The 15,316-nt window shown below is 40.8% G+C and overlaps 1 protein-coding gene across 2 annotated transcripts; it reads right to left on the bottom strand.

Moving 5' to 3' along the window:
- Nucleotides 1-369: 369 nt before the first annotated feature.
- LOC141008512 (thioredoxin reductase 1, cytoplasmic-like) lies at nucleotides 370-15,089 on the bottom strand. Of its 2 annotated transcripts, none has more exons than XM_073480910.1 (15): nucleotides 15,042-15,089; nucleotides 14,018-14,143; nucleotides 11,569-11,641; nucleotides 11,124-11,240; nucleotides 10,796-10,938; nucleotides 9,476-9,591; nucleotides 9,140-9,365; nucleotides 9,008-9,047; nucleotides 7,013-7,110; nucleotides 6,788-6,864; nucleotides 6,540-6,696; nucleotides 6,230-6,337; nucleotides 6,018-6,113; nucleotides 3,378-3,512; nucleotides 370-1,819 (listed from the first exon to the last, which is right to left on the bottom strand). In XM_073480910.1, exons 2-15 carry the CDS (start codon nucleotides 14,105-14,107, stop codon nucleotides 1,754-1,756), a joined length of 1,542 nt encoding a protein of 513 aa, XP_073337011.1. In that variant the 5' UTR covers nucleotides 14,108-14,143; nucleotides 15,042-15,089; the 3' UTR covers nucleotides 370-1,753. The 2 variants fall into 2 exon arrangements, with proteins under 2 accessions (XP_073337011.1, XP_073337010.1); XM_073480909.1 differs by having other exon boundaries at nucleotides 14,887-15,082.
- Between the last annotated feature and the right edge of the window lie 227 nt (nucleotides 15,090-15,316).

Consider the following 15,316-nt stretch of genomic DNA (forward strand, 5'->3'; position numbering starts at 1 on the left):
ATTCATGTTTTGATTATTTTCTCAATTCATTGATTACTTTTTGGGGTCTGTTAAATGTAAAAAGATAAATAAAAATGTAGACCTTTTTTTTTTTCTCAAAGCCCCAAATGACATCCTTAAATGTGTTGTTTTGTCCACAACTCAAAGATATTCAATTTACTGTCAGAGAGGAGAAATAAACCACAGAATACTCACATTTAATAAGCTGGAATCACAGAATTTAGACTTTTTTTCTCCTAAAATTACTCAAACTGATTCATTATCAAAACAGTTGCCGATGAATTTCAAAGTTGACAACTAATCCATTAATCGTTGCAGCTCTAAGTAGCAGAGTCAGTATTACTGTAATATTTTTTTTCAACACACACATCTGTTCACATCAGTTTTATTTTATTTCTCTCCAGTTATGACAAAATGCACTAATTATTGCTTCATTCATCCGCTTCCCAATACAGCTACAGTGCCATCTAGTGGTAGCAGAGCACGCACTGCTCATGGGGTCAGGTGAAACCTCTGAACACTGTCCAAGAGGAGCAGGCAGTGATAGATAGACCTCTATGCAGCGTCTTAACCTTGCTGTGAGACCTGCACAAAGTCATGGCTGCTGCTTTGCCTTGATCAAATTATGCTCTAATGGCATTTTCAGGCACATGCCAAAAGAGACACTCCTGTGCACTTTTTCTAATTAGGATATCTGTCTTACTTACACGAGCAGCTTTGTCAGGGGGGGAATCAGAAGATGGTCTGGAGGATAACCTTGCAAGATTTGCATCTAATTGCTGCAACGTTCAGCCAGCAAAAGCACAATGCATGCCACTACAGGCATTAACATGGAGTGGATGGGAACAGCTGTACTCGTGACAAGCTGCAAGGCACCAAGAGAATAAAAAATGACGCCCTTGCACATCTGTACTCTGCAGAGTGTAGAGTTGAGGTGGCAGGCTAAACTTAGAGGGTCAGCAGCAGGCTTTTAGGAAATATCTGCACTCTGGTCGCTGCATTCATGTGTATGAGACACTTCACATAATGATCTGCATGAATATTCAACAGTTGTTTTAAGACAGTCGTTATGCTTGGCGGTGCTGAACCAGAGAGAGAATATAAAAGTGGAAAAGCAAAAAAGAGAGTGCATCAGGAACTCTGGCCTAATGTCTCAATAAAGACACCATATGCATCAATTAAAGCAAGAGCATTCGCCGATAAACACAATTAATTTGGGTAATTCCATAATCCTCATCTAGTTCATTACATGAAATTAAGGCTGTAAAATCCCTGAGGCCTGTGCCATAGCAATAAAAACACAGAGTCTAAGCCCGAGCTTTCACTCCATGTAAATGCATCAAATCCCAGAGTCTTATCACTCTCCAACAGCCTTTAAAACTCTGCTATATTAAAGCTTACAGGGGCTTTCAGAGGCAGAACCTTAGGGAGCATCTTATCTCCCTTAAAGCCGAGAGCCATTAAAATGCATCAATGCTACTGTATTTCAAAGTTACGCTTCAAGCACACAGTTCATAAAAAATGCAAACAAACCTAAAAAGCAGCACAGACAATAACACGCACAAAAACAGGAAGTAAGTCAGCAGCAGAGCATCGGTCCTCGCCCGCCTGTCTGTCAGGCTTCAGGTGAGGATGTCATGGGACGGTCCATTGGCCATCCTGCCGCCATCTCTCTTCAGGGTGATAGCAAGCCCTTCCCTGCTGTCTTGCACTGTTGCCAGGGGCAACTGTGATTGACAGCAGGGGGCTAACCTCAGCAGTTCCCACGCATCATTAGGGCCTCAGACATACGCTGGGTTTGGGTCAATGAGATGAGCACCTAGACAGAAGAGAGAGATCTTATCAGAGTAAGTCAGCAGGCCAGGAGGCTATACTGCCCTGCACAAGTTGAGAGTGTGAGAAAAGTTACTTTGTCCTCGTCGCTACATAGAAAATATAAACAGATTCTATCATTTAGTAACATTTGTGAGATGAAAATCCAAGCCCAATTCAATCCCAATTGAAGCCCAACTGTAGGATGGTGATTTCCATTTACTAATTGCAATTAATTAATAGCGAGATAGAAAGTAATGTTAACTCTCCATATGCTTAATGTCTTAAAGCCCCTATGATATTTGTAAATATCCTCCCAGTTCCAGTATGAAAAAAGAGTCATACAGCAATGCATGTCCCTGATCCCCCATTGATCCAACACAAGACTGCTCCAAGTTTTTGACTGTCAAATCTTTATACAAATAAAACATGCATTCATAGTTTGTTTGTTTTTTGACCACTCAACAACTGTAAACACAACACTGACATTATAAAGTTCTCATGGCTAAACGGTGACATTTTCATTTGAAAAACTCAACAGCAATTTCCCTCTCCAGAAATAATGACCTGTTTACTCAAGATAATCCACAGACCTTGTTGGGATCAGGAAGCATCCCTATGGCAGATATCTCCAAAACTCAACAACACAAACAAAAAATCTAAATGGAGAAAGAGCACGATAGGAGTAGCTTTCGAGATGCTCTAATCCCACATCTCTACACATAGTGGCTTTAAAATATGAGGTAATTTAATCAGAATAGCAAACTCTGCCCAAAATGTATGTCATGTTATAGTGACCAGCAGCCTTTGTTAGCTATAAAAGAGGTCTGGTGGGACTTTTCAGTGGAACTTTATAAAGGAAAGCCAAATGATGTGTGCCCACAAGCAGTCCAAGACTCTTCAATATGACTCAGTGTAGTAAGAACAAAAGTGACAGCATAATGTATGCTAAACACAGACGTGTTTAAAAGCATAACACGCTTGAAATCTAAGACCAAATCTCTGAGCTCTAATATGTTAAACATCAATCGAAAGTTCATAATTACAGAAACCTCCCTCCCTCAGAGCAATCAATTCACCTAATCAATCAGTCCAACGGGGTTAGCCATTAAACAATATCCTCAGACCTCTTCTTAGCTTAGCTGTGACCTCAATTAAACTCTCCACTGAATGTCTTATTAATTAAGTTTAAAAAAGTAGAGAATTAACCCGCTCATGTACTGTGGGGTCAGTCTGCACAGAGATAAACTGTGAGCGATGAGGTTTATTAAATATTGTCCATGAATAATTCAGCATTCGGAGCAGCAAACTCATTTGATTCTGCTGGCCTGGCATTGACCCCAGACAGCAGAACCTTTTCAAGGACTGAACATGGTAATTTCTCAAAACTGACCTCACAGCATAGTACCTCAAAGCAGAGTGTGAGAGCACATTAAGGAGGTGATGGTGAATTAATATTATTGCTGGAGGAAAAAATCGATAGGTGTCAAAAGCAGCAGATAGCCGTTTGTGCCTTAATAGCTATCAGAGCTTTTATGAAGTAGTGTGGAAAGAGGGATACTGACTTGGGCTGACCCGGGGTGGATGCCCACTGTAGCATCCAGCTGTTGTTTTGTAAGACCACATTTCATTGCTGCAGCAAAGCCTTGGACGATATCTCCAGCATTGGGGCCCATGACATGGAGACCAACCACACGCTCCTGTCGAGACAAAGCAGTGTTGTGGTAGGTCCACCAAAGTTTGAGCTATACGTTCTTGATGTTTAAGATGTTCAGAGGCACCAATATCATATTAGACTCAGAGATTAAAGTCTGAGTAGGCGAGGCTCTGTCCACTTGGAGTCTCATATACTCGAAGTCTGAATCACATCAGATCTGAAACATCACATCTAAAGTCAGTCCCAAATCTGTGTATGTGAGAGTCTAAGTCCAAGCTGAGTGCAACGCTCTTTAATTGTGTTCTGGAGTTGCAAAGTTCATACCCAAGTCAAGTCACAGTTCCTTTGTTCTCAAAAATAAACCCAAATGTGAGTCACCGAGGTCCTGTCTGAGTCCTGCCTACTATGTGGGAATCTTAATCAAATCCAAGGTCTTCTCAAGTCTGAGCCTGGTTCCAAAATCCTGTGGTACTGTCTGAGTCGGAGTCAAGTAGAGTTCAACTTCCTAAAGTCTTCTCAAATCTGAGCCTGGTTCAGAATTCCTAAGGCACTGTCTGAGTCCTGCCTACTACGTGGGAATCTTCAAATTCCAGGTCTTCTCAAGTCTGAACCTGGTTCCGAATTCCTATGGTGCTGTCCGAGTCGGAGTCAAGTAGAGTTCAACTTCCTCAAGTCTCCTCAAATCTGAGCCTGGTTCAGAATTCCTGAAGTACTGTCAACATCCAGGTCTAGTAGAGTTCAAATTCCTCAAGTCTGAATGAGTATATGAGTCATCCATGTAATGGCCAAGTTAAGTTCCAGCTACTCAATGTGTTTATCAGAGTTAGAAATCATGTCTTAATAAAGTAGCAAGTCCTGAGATCTCAAGACTGAGCCTGGTTTCAAGTCCCCAGTATCCTGTACAAGTCTAGTTCCCATGTTGCAGATCCAAATTCCTCAGTGTGTGAGTTAATTCAATTCAATTCAATTCAAAAAACGTTATTTGTCCCCGGAGGGCAATTAAAGCCATCGTGTTGGAGTGGTGTCCAAGTTACTCAGTGTGAGAGTGAGAAAAACCACGTCTAAATCCAGTCCCAAGTCCTCTATTAAGCCTGAGCCTGGTTCCAAGTCTCTAAGATCTTGCCTGAGTCTACAGTAGTTCCCATGTCAGAGTCAGAGCAATCTCATGCCATCTGAATGAACTGAGTCCTAGTCATCATTGTAGTCATGTGAAGAGAGTTCTCAAGCTTGAATGGGAAATTGAGTCATCAGGGTTATGACAAAGCTCAAATGAACCTCAAGTTCATTGACTTCAAGTCAGAGCTCCTGTAATGTCAGAGGTAAATCCAAAGTCCAGGTCTGAGTCTCCAGACTGACTGAAGTTGTCCACACAAGAAGACATTTAAAACAATAGAGACCAACTCCTATCAATAAGCTAGTTTAGTGGCTCTGATGGCTGCAGTGTATCTCAATCATGATTACTATCTGCAGACAGGGAATAAAGCCTAATTAAAATGGCACGGATGGCAGTATAATTTAACACACACATAATCAGTGCAAATGAGCAGAGAACATATATAATAACAGTTACCACCAGCTTGGCAGAGATGCATTCTGAAATGCAGTTATCTCAAGTGGTGCTAAGTCAGTTGTGGACAGAACTAAAAATATAACAGAAGGTAGGTGGATTAATGAGGTGTGAACTGTTGCACAACTTGTGGCATTATGACTAAATATCCGGGGGAAATGGAAAAAGCTCACACTCAGGGAGGCGAGTGGGGGGACCTTCAGTTTGTTTAGACATATCACATAGCTTCAGCTGCCTCATTAGGTGCTTAGTATTGTAAATGATTGCATAGTGATACCTCATCATATGCCATACTGAGCAATATTATATTATGCTACAGATGTCGTGACATACTTTTTGATAAATTAATTCTCACAATGTAAAGTTAAATGCCAACTATAGGAAGAAAACTAACATATTAAGTGAGAACATTGGCAGATTCCACTCTACTAGAACAGACTTGGCTAACAAAGATGCATGGAAATGTAAGCCAATTCACACAATCAGAGACATCAGGTCTAATGGACCATCTGAAAAAAGAAATCAGCTCCATTCCTGGTACTGAGAACACTAAAGCATTAAAATGTGTATTAAGTGATTGTTTGGCCACTTGGGCCACCACAAGCTGTTAGCATATATTAGCACCTTACAAAGACACTGATCAGGAGTTGTGTTTCTTGCCAGACAAAAAAATCTAACTTCTATATTCATATAGTTCTGTTTTGGGCTCTACTGACTCCTGAGATAAAGATCTGGCTATTTAGCTGCTGGTTCCGAAAACATGATGAGAGCAGTGAGAGTGAACGGGACAGTTATGTAACGGGCCGTAAAACCAAATCAATGAGCTAAAAGCGGCTAGAACACTTCATAAAGATGACGGCAACTGCAGGACTATTCATAATTCTTTGTGGGTTCATGATAAATGACACCTTTCACATTACACAGTTACTTGATCTACTGTTCATACAGAAAAATCTATTAGTACAGCTTAAAAACTCATACATGGTCAGGGATGTGGCAGATGACTTTAACATAGCAGGAGTTTTTATTCTTTCCAGGAAGCTCCCACTCCAGGGGCCAGTAGTGGCTGTGATAGACCTGGAAAAAGGGAAGACATTTTGATTTTAGGTAATTGTTTGAGTATGTATACTAGTGTGTGTGTGTGTGTGTGTGTGTGTGTGTGTGTGTGTGTGTGTGTCTGTGTGTGTGTGTACCTCTATACTGGCTTCGCCAAATGTTAGATTAGCTTTCTCCTCAGACAGACCACAGGCAGCATATTCCAGTGGAGTGAGCACAACAGTGGGCACATTGGAGTAATCACACTGTGAATGAAAAATGATGTCAGCTCAAATTGTTTCTAACTTTAATGTCTCATACGCATCATTTGGCTGATACACAGGCTTCAAAACACATGCAGAATGAATAATGCCAAAAAATAAGGCCCCTGTAAGACTCATGTATCAATGGCCATGGAAAAATTATACATAATGTTGCAGTCAGTATAACTATTTACAAACTCATTACCAAGATGCTGTCTCCTCTGTAGAGTCGACGGGCCAACAGTGTCCCAGCATGCACTGAGAGGCCTGTAGCGGAGGGGCGTCCATGCTGCACTGATCCGATGGCGTAAATATGATCTACACTGGTCTGATCCCTCTCATTCACAAGGATCCTGCCGGTGCTGCACGCACATAAAAACACACACACTGTTAACAAACCATGACGCGCTGCACAAACTGACGCCAAAATGAATATGGACAGACTAAACGCACTCCTGGCTGCGCTGCACCCCAACACACTCCAGGCCAATGTCGCTGGTAATGGCTTTCCTTCCAACGGCAAGCAGCACCTGAAGGGAGGTAAACATCCACAGGATAGTCACAAGACTTCATGGTCCTCAATCTGATAACAAGGCTGCTTTCTACTGATCTTTGAAACACTGACAAGAGAACTATTGGAGAGAAACATTAAATATGAATTGGACATAGATGACGTACTGTATCAAAGTCTTCCTGTATAGTTTGGCCTTCCTTAGAGATGATGGTCGCTCGAAGTCTCCCCTTAGAAAACTGCTGCGGTGTTGCTGCAGAATCATCTATTTATAATAATAATACAAAATGTAACTGATTTAGCTTCTAGTTCAGCATAAACATCTTAATTAACTCTGAATTTCACTTGTAACTTAAGTAGCTGTAATTGTTTATAGTGATGACAGCTTAAAATTCATTTTACAAGTTGAGGCTGCAGTTTTCAACATTTTCTTTGACGTCAACAAATCTAATGAGAAACAAATCAACTCTTCATAAGTCCATTTCTCAAATATTTCTGACTTCTCTACTAAGACAATTTGATTCCTTCTTAAAATGTCAATTTTTCACGTAAACACCTCAGAAATATATCATTTCATTCTTTAAAAACGCTTTTCTTAAACAGCTGATCACTGTAGTTTTTATCAAATGTTATTCAAACAGGAGAAATGCTGTATTTGTTTGTTTTTGTTTGATTACTCCACATTAGGTACTCTAGTGAGTATTTGGGGCAGCAGGACGGTGTATGTGCGACTGAGTCACAATAAAGTAGTTTGTACGTTCATCGTGATGAAGGAACGTGTGACCGAGTACAACAGTGTGACCTGCTGACGTGTTTTTAATAGTTTTGGGGAAACAGTGAAGCTCGATGACACAGAGGAAGAAGATATATCTTTGATACACGCATGCTTACTTTTCATGGGATTTTACAGTTAGAAAAATATAGAATATCACTCGTCCTTTAAGTAGATGACAGACTAAATGACAGCACCACATACAGTGTCATATTTTTATCTGATTGCTCTAAATCCTTACTGAAATAGGATTAAATTTTAACTGAATTACATTTTTAAATTCAATCAAATCAGAGTGTCCGGGGGTTGTCTGTAACTTTGATAGAGATCTCTCCCTGTTACTCAGTTTGTTATGTTTGGTATCTTTGGAAACACAGGCTGCTGGACAACTTTAACGATCATCTTCTAAAGGTGATCTGAGTTTGATCTATAAATCATGGAAGGTTGGACATCAAAGGGTCTGTGTGCAGTGGTTGAAGAAGTACTTTGATCATTTATTGATCATTTTCTAAGGTAAAAGTATAGTTCCACATTTTACAAATACGCTGGTACATTGCTGGTGGTATCATCACCAAATGTACTGATGGTGTCGAAGGTAAAAGTACTAATTTTGTGGGAAAATTGTTGTATTACAAAATATGGCATTACAAGTAATTAATAAGTAAGTTAGTAATACTGATGCAGTTATTTTACTATTACTTTACAGTTTAGTCAGTGATAAATCTGAGGGATCTTGATATAATTAACGAGGATAGAAAAGATGAAAAAGAAACAAAGTTTTTGGACTTTTCTCTAACATTTGCTTTTTGGGAAATATTTGGAAGCTTTACCTCTTCACATCTGAAATGTGATAAAGGGCCTCAACTAGATACTCATTTTTTGTAAGGTGCCACAAGCTAAAAAAGTAAGGCCCACTTGTTTAATCTGTAACAATGCATTGTATCTTATAAACCTATACTTTTTTGTGTAAATTCTTATTCTGAAAAGTACTTGATACATATTTTAAATGAAGATAGAGAGGTAAAAAGCACAATATTGCTCACTGACCTGTATATGAAGTATAAAGTTACACAAAAGCAAAAACTCGAGTCAAGCCAAAGTCCTCAAAATTGAACTGAAGTACAACATTTGAGTACATTTACTGAATTACTTTCCATCAATGTCTGTGGGGCGCAGGAGTTAAATCTGGAGTATTTTCTGGTCAGAGTTCTGCTCAGCTTTGAGGAAAAGTTTAACACAAAAAATACAAGTGCACTGAGTTGAACAGTTGAAGTGAAAAAGCACTGTATCACCATGTTTAGCCTCTTAACTACTTGTCTCACACTACTTTTTCAGTAAGCTATCGTTTCTATCATAGTCCTGATTATTCAGCTTTTAACAGTTGTTTTACCTGAAACAACATCCTTACTGCTGGCTTCAGTCTGCTCCACCTAACACAGACACAAGCAAGACAACGTTAAAAAACTGACTGTCAGTTTTCTAATTCATGTGATACAATCCCTGTCTTTATCTTACTCAGTACCTTGGTGAGTGAACAGTGATAAAGGAACTTCACTCCACTGACGATCATGTGGTTCTCTATCTTCTGTGCCGTTTTCTGATCAAACCCCTGGAGCAGGTCATGTTGCTGCATGACGGTGACCGGCAGCCCAAGGCCAAACAGGAAGCCAGCGATCTCCAGCCCCTCTGCAGACCCGCCTACCACCAGAGTCCGACCAGGGGGGTGAGGCAGGGAGAGGAGATCCTCACTGGGAGGAGAGAGGGAGAGGGGACTTCAGAGGTGATGTTCACAGTCTGTTTGTATTCAGACATTTCTTTTAAAGTGGAAACAGAATGTAGTGTTTGAGTGCTGGGTGACCTGGTTACGCAGTACTCTCTGTCTCCAGGTATGCCCAGGTACTGAGGGCTGTCCCCTGTAGCGATGACCAGGGTCTCTGCTGTCACACGCCTCTTGCTCCCATTCATGTCTGTCACCTGATTAAACAATAACAAGAAAAAACACAGATTACACTGATGATGGAATTGTGCCATATGGTAAGGGCCACATGCAGGATATTAGGAAAGAGATGGTTCCCATGATTTCTATTTCTAATCACATTTTGACCACTGAACTACAACTTGAGTCAGCCACCACACTGAATGCTGTACTCTATTTCTGCTTAGATTCAAGCACATCCACCTCCAACCTATTTTCACTGGTCAAGGACATGCTGCATGTCCTTCGCTGCTCTGTTTTCCTTCCAGTCAGTTTCACTAAGCAGTCAACATGGACGAGAGACCAATTTAAGATCTGATTCAGCATTAAAGTTTTTTTTTACTTACCCAGTCAGGCAAACAACAGATTTAATTGTGAGGCTTAGTCTTATCTGCCTTGCGCTCAAATTCCGCAATATGGTGCTTTTACAGTCTACTGACTGCTCAAAGCACTTTATTCAGCCATACACTGATGGCAGACGCTGCCATGCAAGGTGCCAACCCTCTATCAGGAGCAGTTTGGGGTTCAGTATCTTGATCTGGGATTACTCGACGTGCAGCCAGAGGAGTCGGGGGAATCGTACCAGAGACCTTCCGATTACTGGATGACATGCTCTACCTCCGCCTATGCCGGAGCCAAGCCCCACATGAATCACGGTGAGCAGAAGGTTTGCCGGGCTGATGGCTTTTCTGAAAAGGAGCATACTACTGAGACTTTTTCAACTCCTAATCTCCACCGGCGTGACAAATGTGATTACATGATTAAGAAAACGCTCAACTTCTCTTTAGGAATATAAAGTCAATCATGATTTAGGTCTTAATTGCTGGTGTGACTTTTTGAACGTGTGTTTCAGAAGGATATTCATAGTCCTAGTCTTTACTGTTTTGGCAAAATTTGAATTTTCTGCCTCCAAACAATTTAGCATAGAAGGGCAACTGATGAAGTCAAACTGCAGTATTCAAAATCATCTGTATGCTGGCAATGCTTAGTTAAAACTATGCATTTAAACTTCTACTGTAAACTACATATACAAGTAAGGGATAAAGATTCAACACCACTATTTGGGACTACATATAGTCCTGGGGGCCTAGAGACCTAAGGCACTGACCATATAAATATAAAGTCATTAGTTCAGGTCCAGCTGGGGGACCTTTTATTGCATGTCAGCCCCTCACTCCTCGTGATGTGTTCGTAAGTGTTTACCTCCACTGTGTGGGGCGCTACTATCTCTGCACGAGCATGGAGGTAAAAGACTCCACAGCGCTTCAGCTCCTTCTTCAGCTCCAAACTGCGAGTCTTCACCTGCTGTTGCACAGCCTCTACCAGCTCTCTCCAGCCATGAGACACTGACATGAAGCAGACATTGGATACTTGCTGCAGATGATTGATATATTATGTATAGCCCATTATTATGTATTCGGTCACATTACCTATTCTTATACTGTCATGTCTCATTTGGTTTTAAAATCTTGATTTCACTGAATGCTTCACAATTATCACAATTAAAAATGAATGATTTTTCTTTAATTACCTTGCTCCTTCGCCCTCCAGCCATATTTCTGAGAGTCTTGAATTGCTTTTCCCAGGAAAGATGCCTGGTGGAGAAATTTCCTGATGCTGTTCGTGTTCAGACTGGAACCTCCCAGTTCTGGAGGAAGGGAAAGGAAAAGAGAAGACAAGGAAGACGTGGAGAGGAAAAGACAAGAACTTAAAGGAAAGGAAAGGAAAGGAAAGGAAAGGAAAGGAAAGGAAAGGAAAGGAAAGGAAAGGAAAGGAAAGGAAAGACATGAAACAATGAGAAGTGAGGAGATTAGACAATATCTAATTAAAACAATTCTAATACATAATTATAATAGTTATCTAATTTTAAGAAGAGAAGAGAAGAGAAGAGAAGAGAAGAGAAGAGAAGAGAAGAGAAGAGAGGAGAAATGACTCATAATCACCATGCCTCTTCAGACTGAGAGTTAAGCACTCACCCCTGTTGGTCCCTCTTGGAGAGGGAGCCGCAAGGTCAAGGAGCAGCACCTTTCTCCTCAACCCTGCAGCTTCCTAAAGGAGCGAGAAGAGAGCAAAACAGAATAAATGAGAGTGACAGAGTCAGACTGCAACCGAGAAAGAGAGAAATTAAATATTGAAACGGGTAAGGCATTTGTCCCTCTCAACAATCCGCGCTCCTGCCCCTTCATCTCATTTCCACTTTCCTCTAGAGCTGATCACAGATCATCCCATTACCATAAAGCCCATTAATATGATAATTATCTGAGCTGTGCTTTGGAAAAGTGTGCGTTCACTGACCAGATTAGCAGCAATTATGAGGCTGAGTTGGTGGAGTGGAGTCTAACCAATGGGAGCGAAGCAGGGGTTACAGCTGCATGCATGCAGAGCAACTTAAAGCCAAATGAAATACGAATATGAATAAATGGACAGTTTTGAAATCATACCTAATAGTCAACAGTCATTTGAATCCAAACTTTTATATGAGTTTATGTTTTTGCACAAACACCTTCCCAACATCCATCACCTAGTGATGACCCATCCTCCTCAGAAACGACCCCATCATTTCCTTTCATTTCTCCCTCATGGCATCTGTATACAGTATGTCGCTAATGCACTGTAATTTAATCTCAAACTGCCACTGTTTTAGTCATCAAATTATATAAAAGAGAATGAGATAAAATTAATAATCACCTGCAATATGAAAAATGTGATCTATTTGATGGACTGGCCAATGGCAAACAAACAGAAATAGCTTGAGCTCGCTTGCGAAACTGTTTTTTTGGCCACATGGGGGCAGCAGAAACTAATTTCGACATATCATCCCTATTTAAGAAGATACGGGGAACTAACCCGATGCCAGTCTACACATCCAGCAGCTGTGGAGCAAATGAAAAGACACTGTGAGCTGCGAGTTAATCAAAACTGTAAACTTGTGACGAGACAGCTTAACAATGCGCTGAAATTGGGGCTCAGGGGGTAGAGCGGGTCATCCAGTAATCAGAAGAACGCTGGTCCAACTCCCCGGATGCATGTCAGTGTATCCTTGAGCGAGATGCTGAACCCCACAATTGCTCCTGATGAGCAGCCTTGAACACCTTGCATGGCAGTCTCTGCCTCTCTCAGAGTGTGAATGGGTTGTAAAATGCTTTTGGGCAGTTCAAGTGGAAAAGCGCTATAGAAATGCCAGTCCATTTGCCATTATAAGAATGGGGAGCTGCAGATTCCGCTGATAATTATCTGTAGGTTCATCACTACTGGAGACCTTTTTGACACTGTTACACTGTTTTCACATTGTCATTTGAAACATACAGTATTTACCAGTGTCGGCTGGTTAATATTTAGACTTTATGAGTCTGTGTGTGTGTGTACCATTATGGGAAATTGTGGTCCTGAAGACACATTTTGTAGCAGAAACGAACACAGAAGTTGCGAGTACTGTGCCAGGTGTCTGTCTTTCTGTGGACGTCAGAGACGCGCGCAAGACACAGTACTGAGTACTCATGTAGTAATGAAGTGGTCACACTAATACAGGATTTCATGTGCCATGTTTTGTATCCACATGTGGAAATTCTAATCCACATGTGAAAAAGGATACTACAAGATATGACCCAACTCAGCCACAGTCATACCAGCAGACAACAGAGAGCTTCTTTCCTCAGGCTGTGAGACTCCTGAATTGCCCTCAACACCACCATAAAAGTAGAATAAAAGGAATACAGCTGCTTCTCATTGTACAACCCTGTGTTGTAAAATGACAATTAAATGATCCTTTGAACCTTCTGAGCCCTTAAAAAAGTCAATCGCATATGAATGTATGTAACTGAAGCTAAAATTTCACTTGTGAACATTTCTAGTTCACGTGTGAAATTGTTTTCTTTTCACCTGTTAAAATTTTAGTTTGCATGTGAAAATAGCCAATTACATGTGACAATGTTAAACTCATGTCTGAACATGTGAAAAGGCACATTTCACTTTACATGTTTGTGAGGGCACCTTTGCAGGTTGCTGTTGTTTTCAGATATGTACTGTGTATTTGTATTATATGCTGTTAATTTGTGTTGCTTTGTGCCTGATCAAAGTCTGACAGAACAACATGTTGCACAGCAACAGATATAAAATTAATAAATAAATAACTGTGGTAGCAACGAACATTACACACATTCTACTTTTGCTATGCCTCTTATATTATATACATGTAGTGTATAAGAAAGTATATATGAATATGTGTGTGAACACATGGAGTTAAACTTTCTTTAGGCCCTACTTTCTGTCATTACTGCTTGCTCTTTATCTCAAAGCTTCAAAAAATACAGAACAATTAAAAAGCAGAAAGCACAAAAATATTGTTTTTAAATAACAGGAAACAAATCAGTGTACTGTAAATACTCCGACTGACTGCAGAGCTTAGTAAGAACTGGGTAAACTGACCTTAGCCACAGCCAGGCCTCCTGACCCTCCTCCAATAACCAGCAGGTCGTAGTCATGAGGCTCCGATGACGGCCCTGTTGGCGGGTCCATGTTTCAGATACTGGAAACCTTCCTCTGCTGTTAATCCTAAGCACAGACACACAAAATCAACACCACAAACACCCTCAGTGAGGAGGGACTTTGACCCGAGCTCTGTCTGGCTGTAGGCTAGATGTGGGTTGCACTGGATGACGTGAACTGATACATCACTTTTGAATGCCAAAACTTACATTTTGGGCAGACAGCTGAAAGAAGAAAAAAAAAGAAGAATTTCAAAACTCAAAATGTTATTTTTTACACCAGCAAGTTGCTTCTTTGCAACTTTCTTGGGTGTTTTCTACCAGGATGGAAAATACTTAATTCAAAGGCATTTAAACTCTATCCCCAAGATTGTAAAAATTAAAACATAGTCACAGTTTTATGGTGTGCAATCCAATCAAATAACAAAAGCTGACACTGAACTGCTGATCTCAGACTTTTCATGAAGAATGTTTCATTGTGTGTTTAGGCCAGAGTCTGGCTGAAACGAGGGAAAGTATAAATATTTAAAATGACCAGCACCGGTACTGTGATGTGAATAAGTGGTTCTGTATGTGCAGCCATCAACATTAGAACATATCGTTTCTTATTGTCACGGTAATGTGGCGACATCTTGTGGTGAAACCGCGAACAACATGTAACTAAACCGCTGCCTCTCGGGGGTTTGGTAAACAACACTAACTTTCACTGCACGGCCACTTATAAACTGTATGAAACGCACTGATTCAATACAATCGCCAATGAATTGAGGCTTTGGTTGGCCGGAGAAGCTTCGGGTTATTACAGCCTACCTTGTTTTTGTGAAAAATGAGTGGTGAAATGTCAACGCTTCTCTGAACTGTGTGCTATAACTCGCCTAAATTGACTTTGATGGGCATATATGGGCTTTCTGTATAGGTTTGATCCTCCGGCTCAGCACTGCAGGTGCCTGAAGTGTTTGTCTTACTTCTGAAAGATTAATGAAGGACCGTCCCGCACAGTGTCTTCACAGAGGCAGAGGGAGGGTAGAACATTTGCGGGAAAACCTGTAGGATTGAAGAGATGCGTTTGCATGCTGCCATAAATGTAGGAATTATTGAAACATATTGCGATTACGACCGACCGGTGTGTATTTTCTCCTCATTTTGTCATCTCGAAATGGAGTGACTGTGCGCTTAGCCATGGTCATCGAACTAACTAAAACTCAAAATCGTTTATCACATTCAACCGACCACAAAAGCC

Source organism: Pagrus major, chromosome 14 (genome assembly GCF_040436345.1).
Source record: "Pagrus major chromosome 14, Pma_NU_1.0".
Lineage (NCBI taxonomy): Eukaryota > Metazoa > Chordata > Actinopteri > Spariformes > Sparidae > Pagrus > Pagrus major.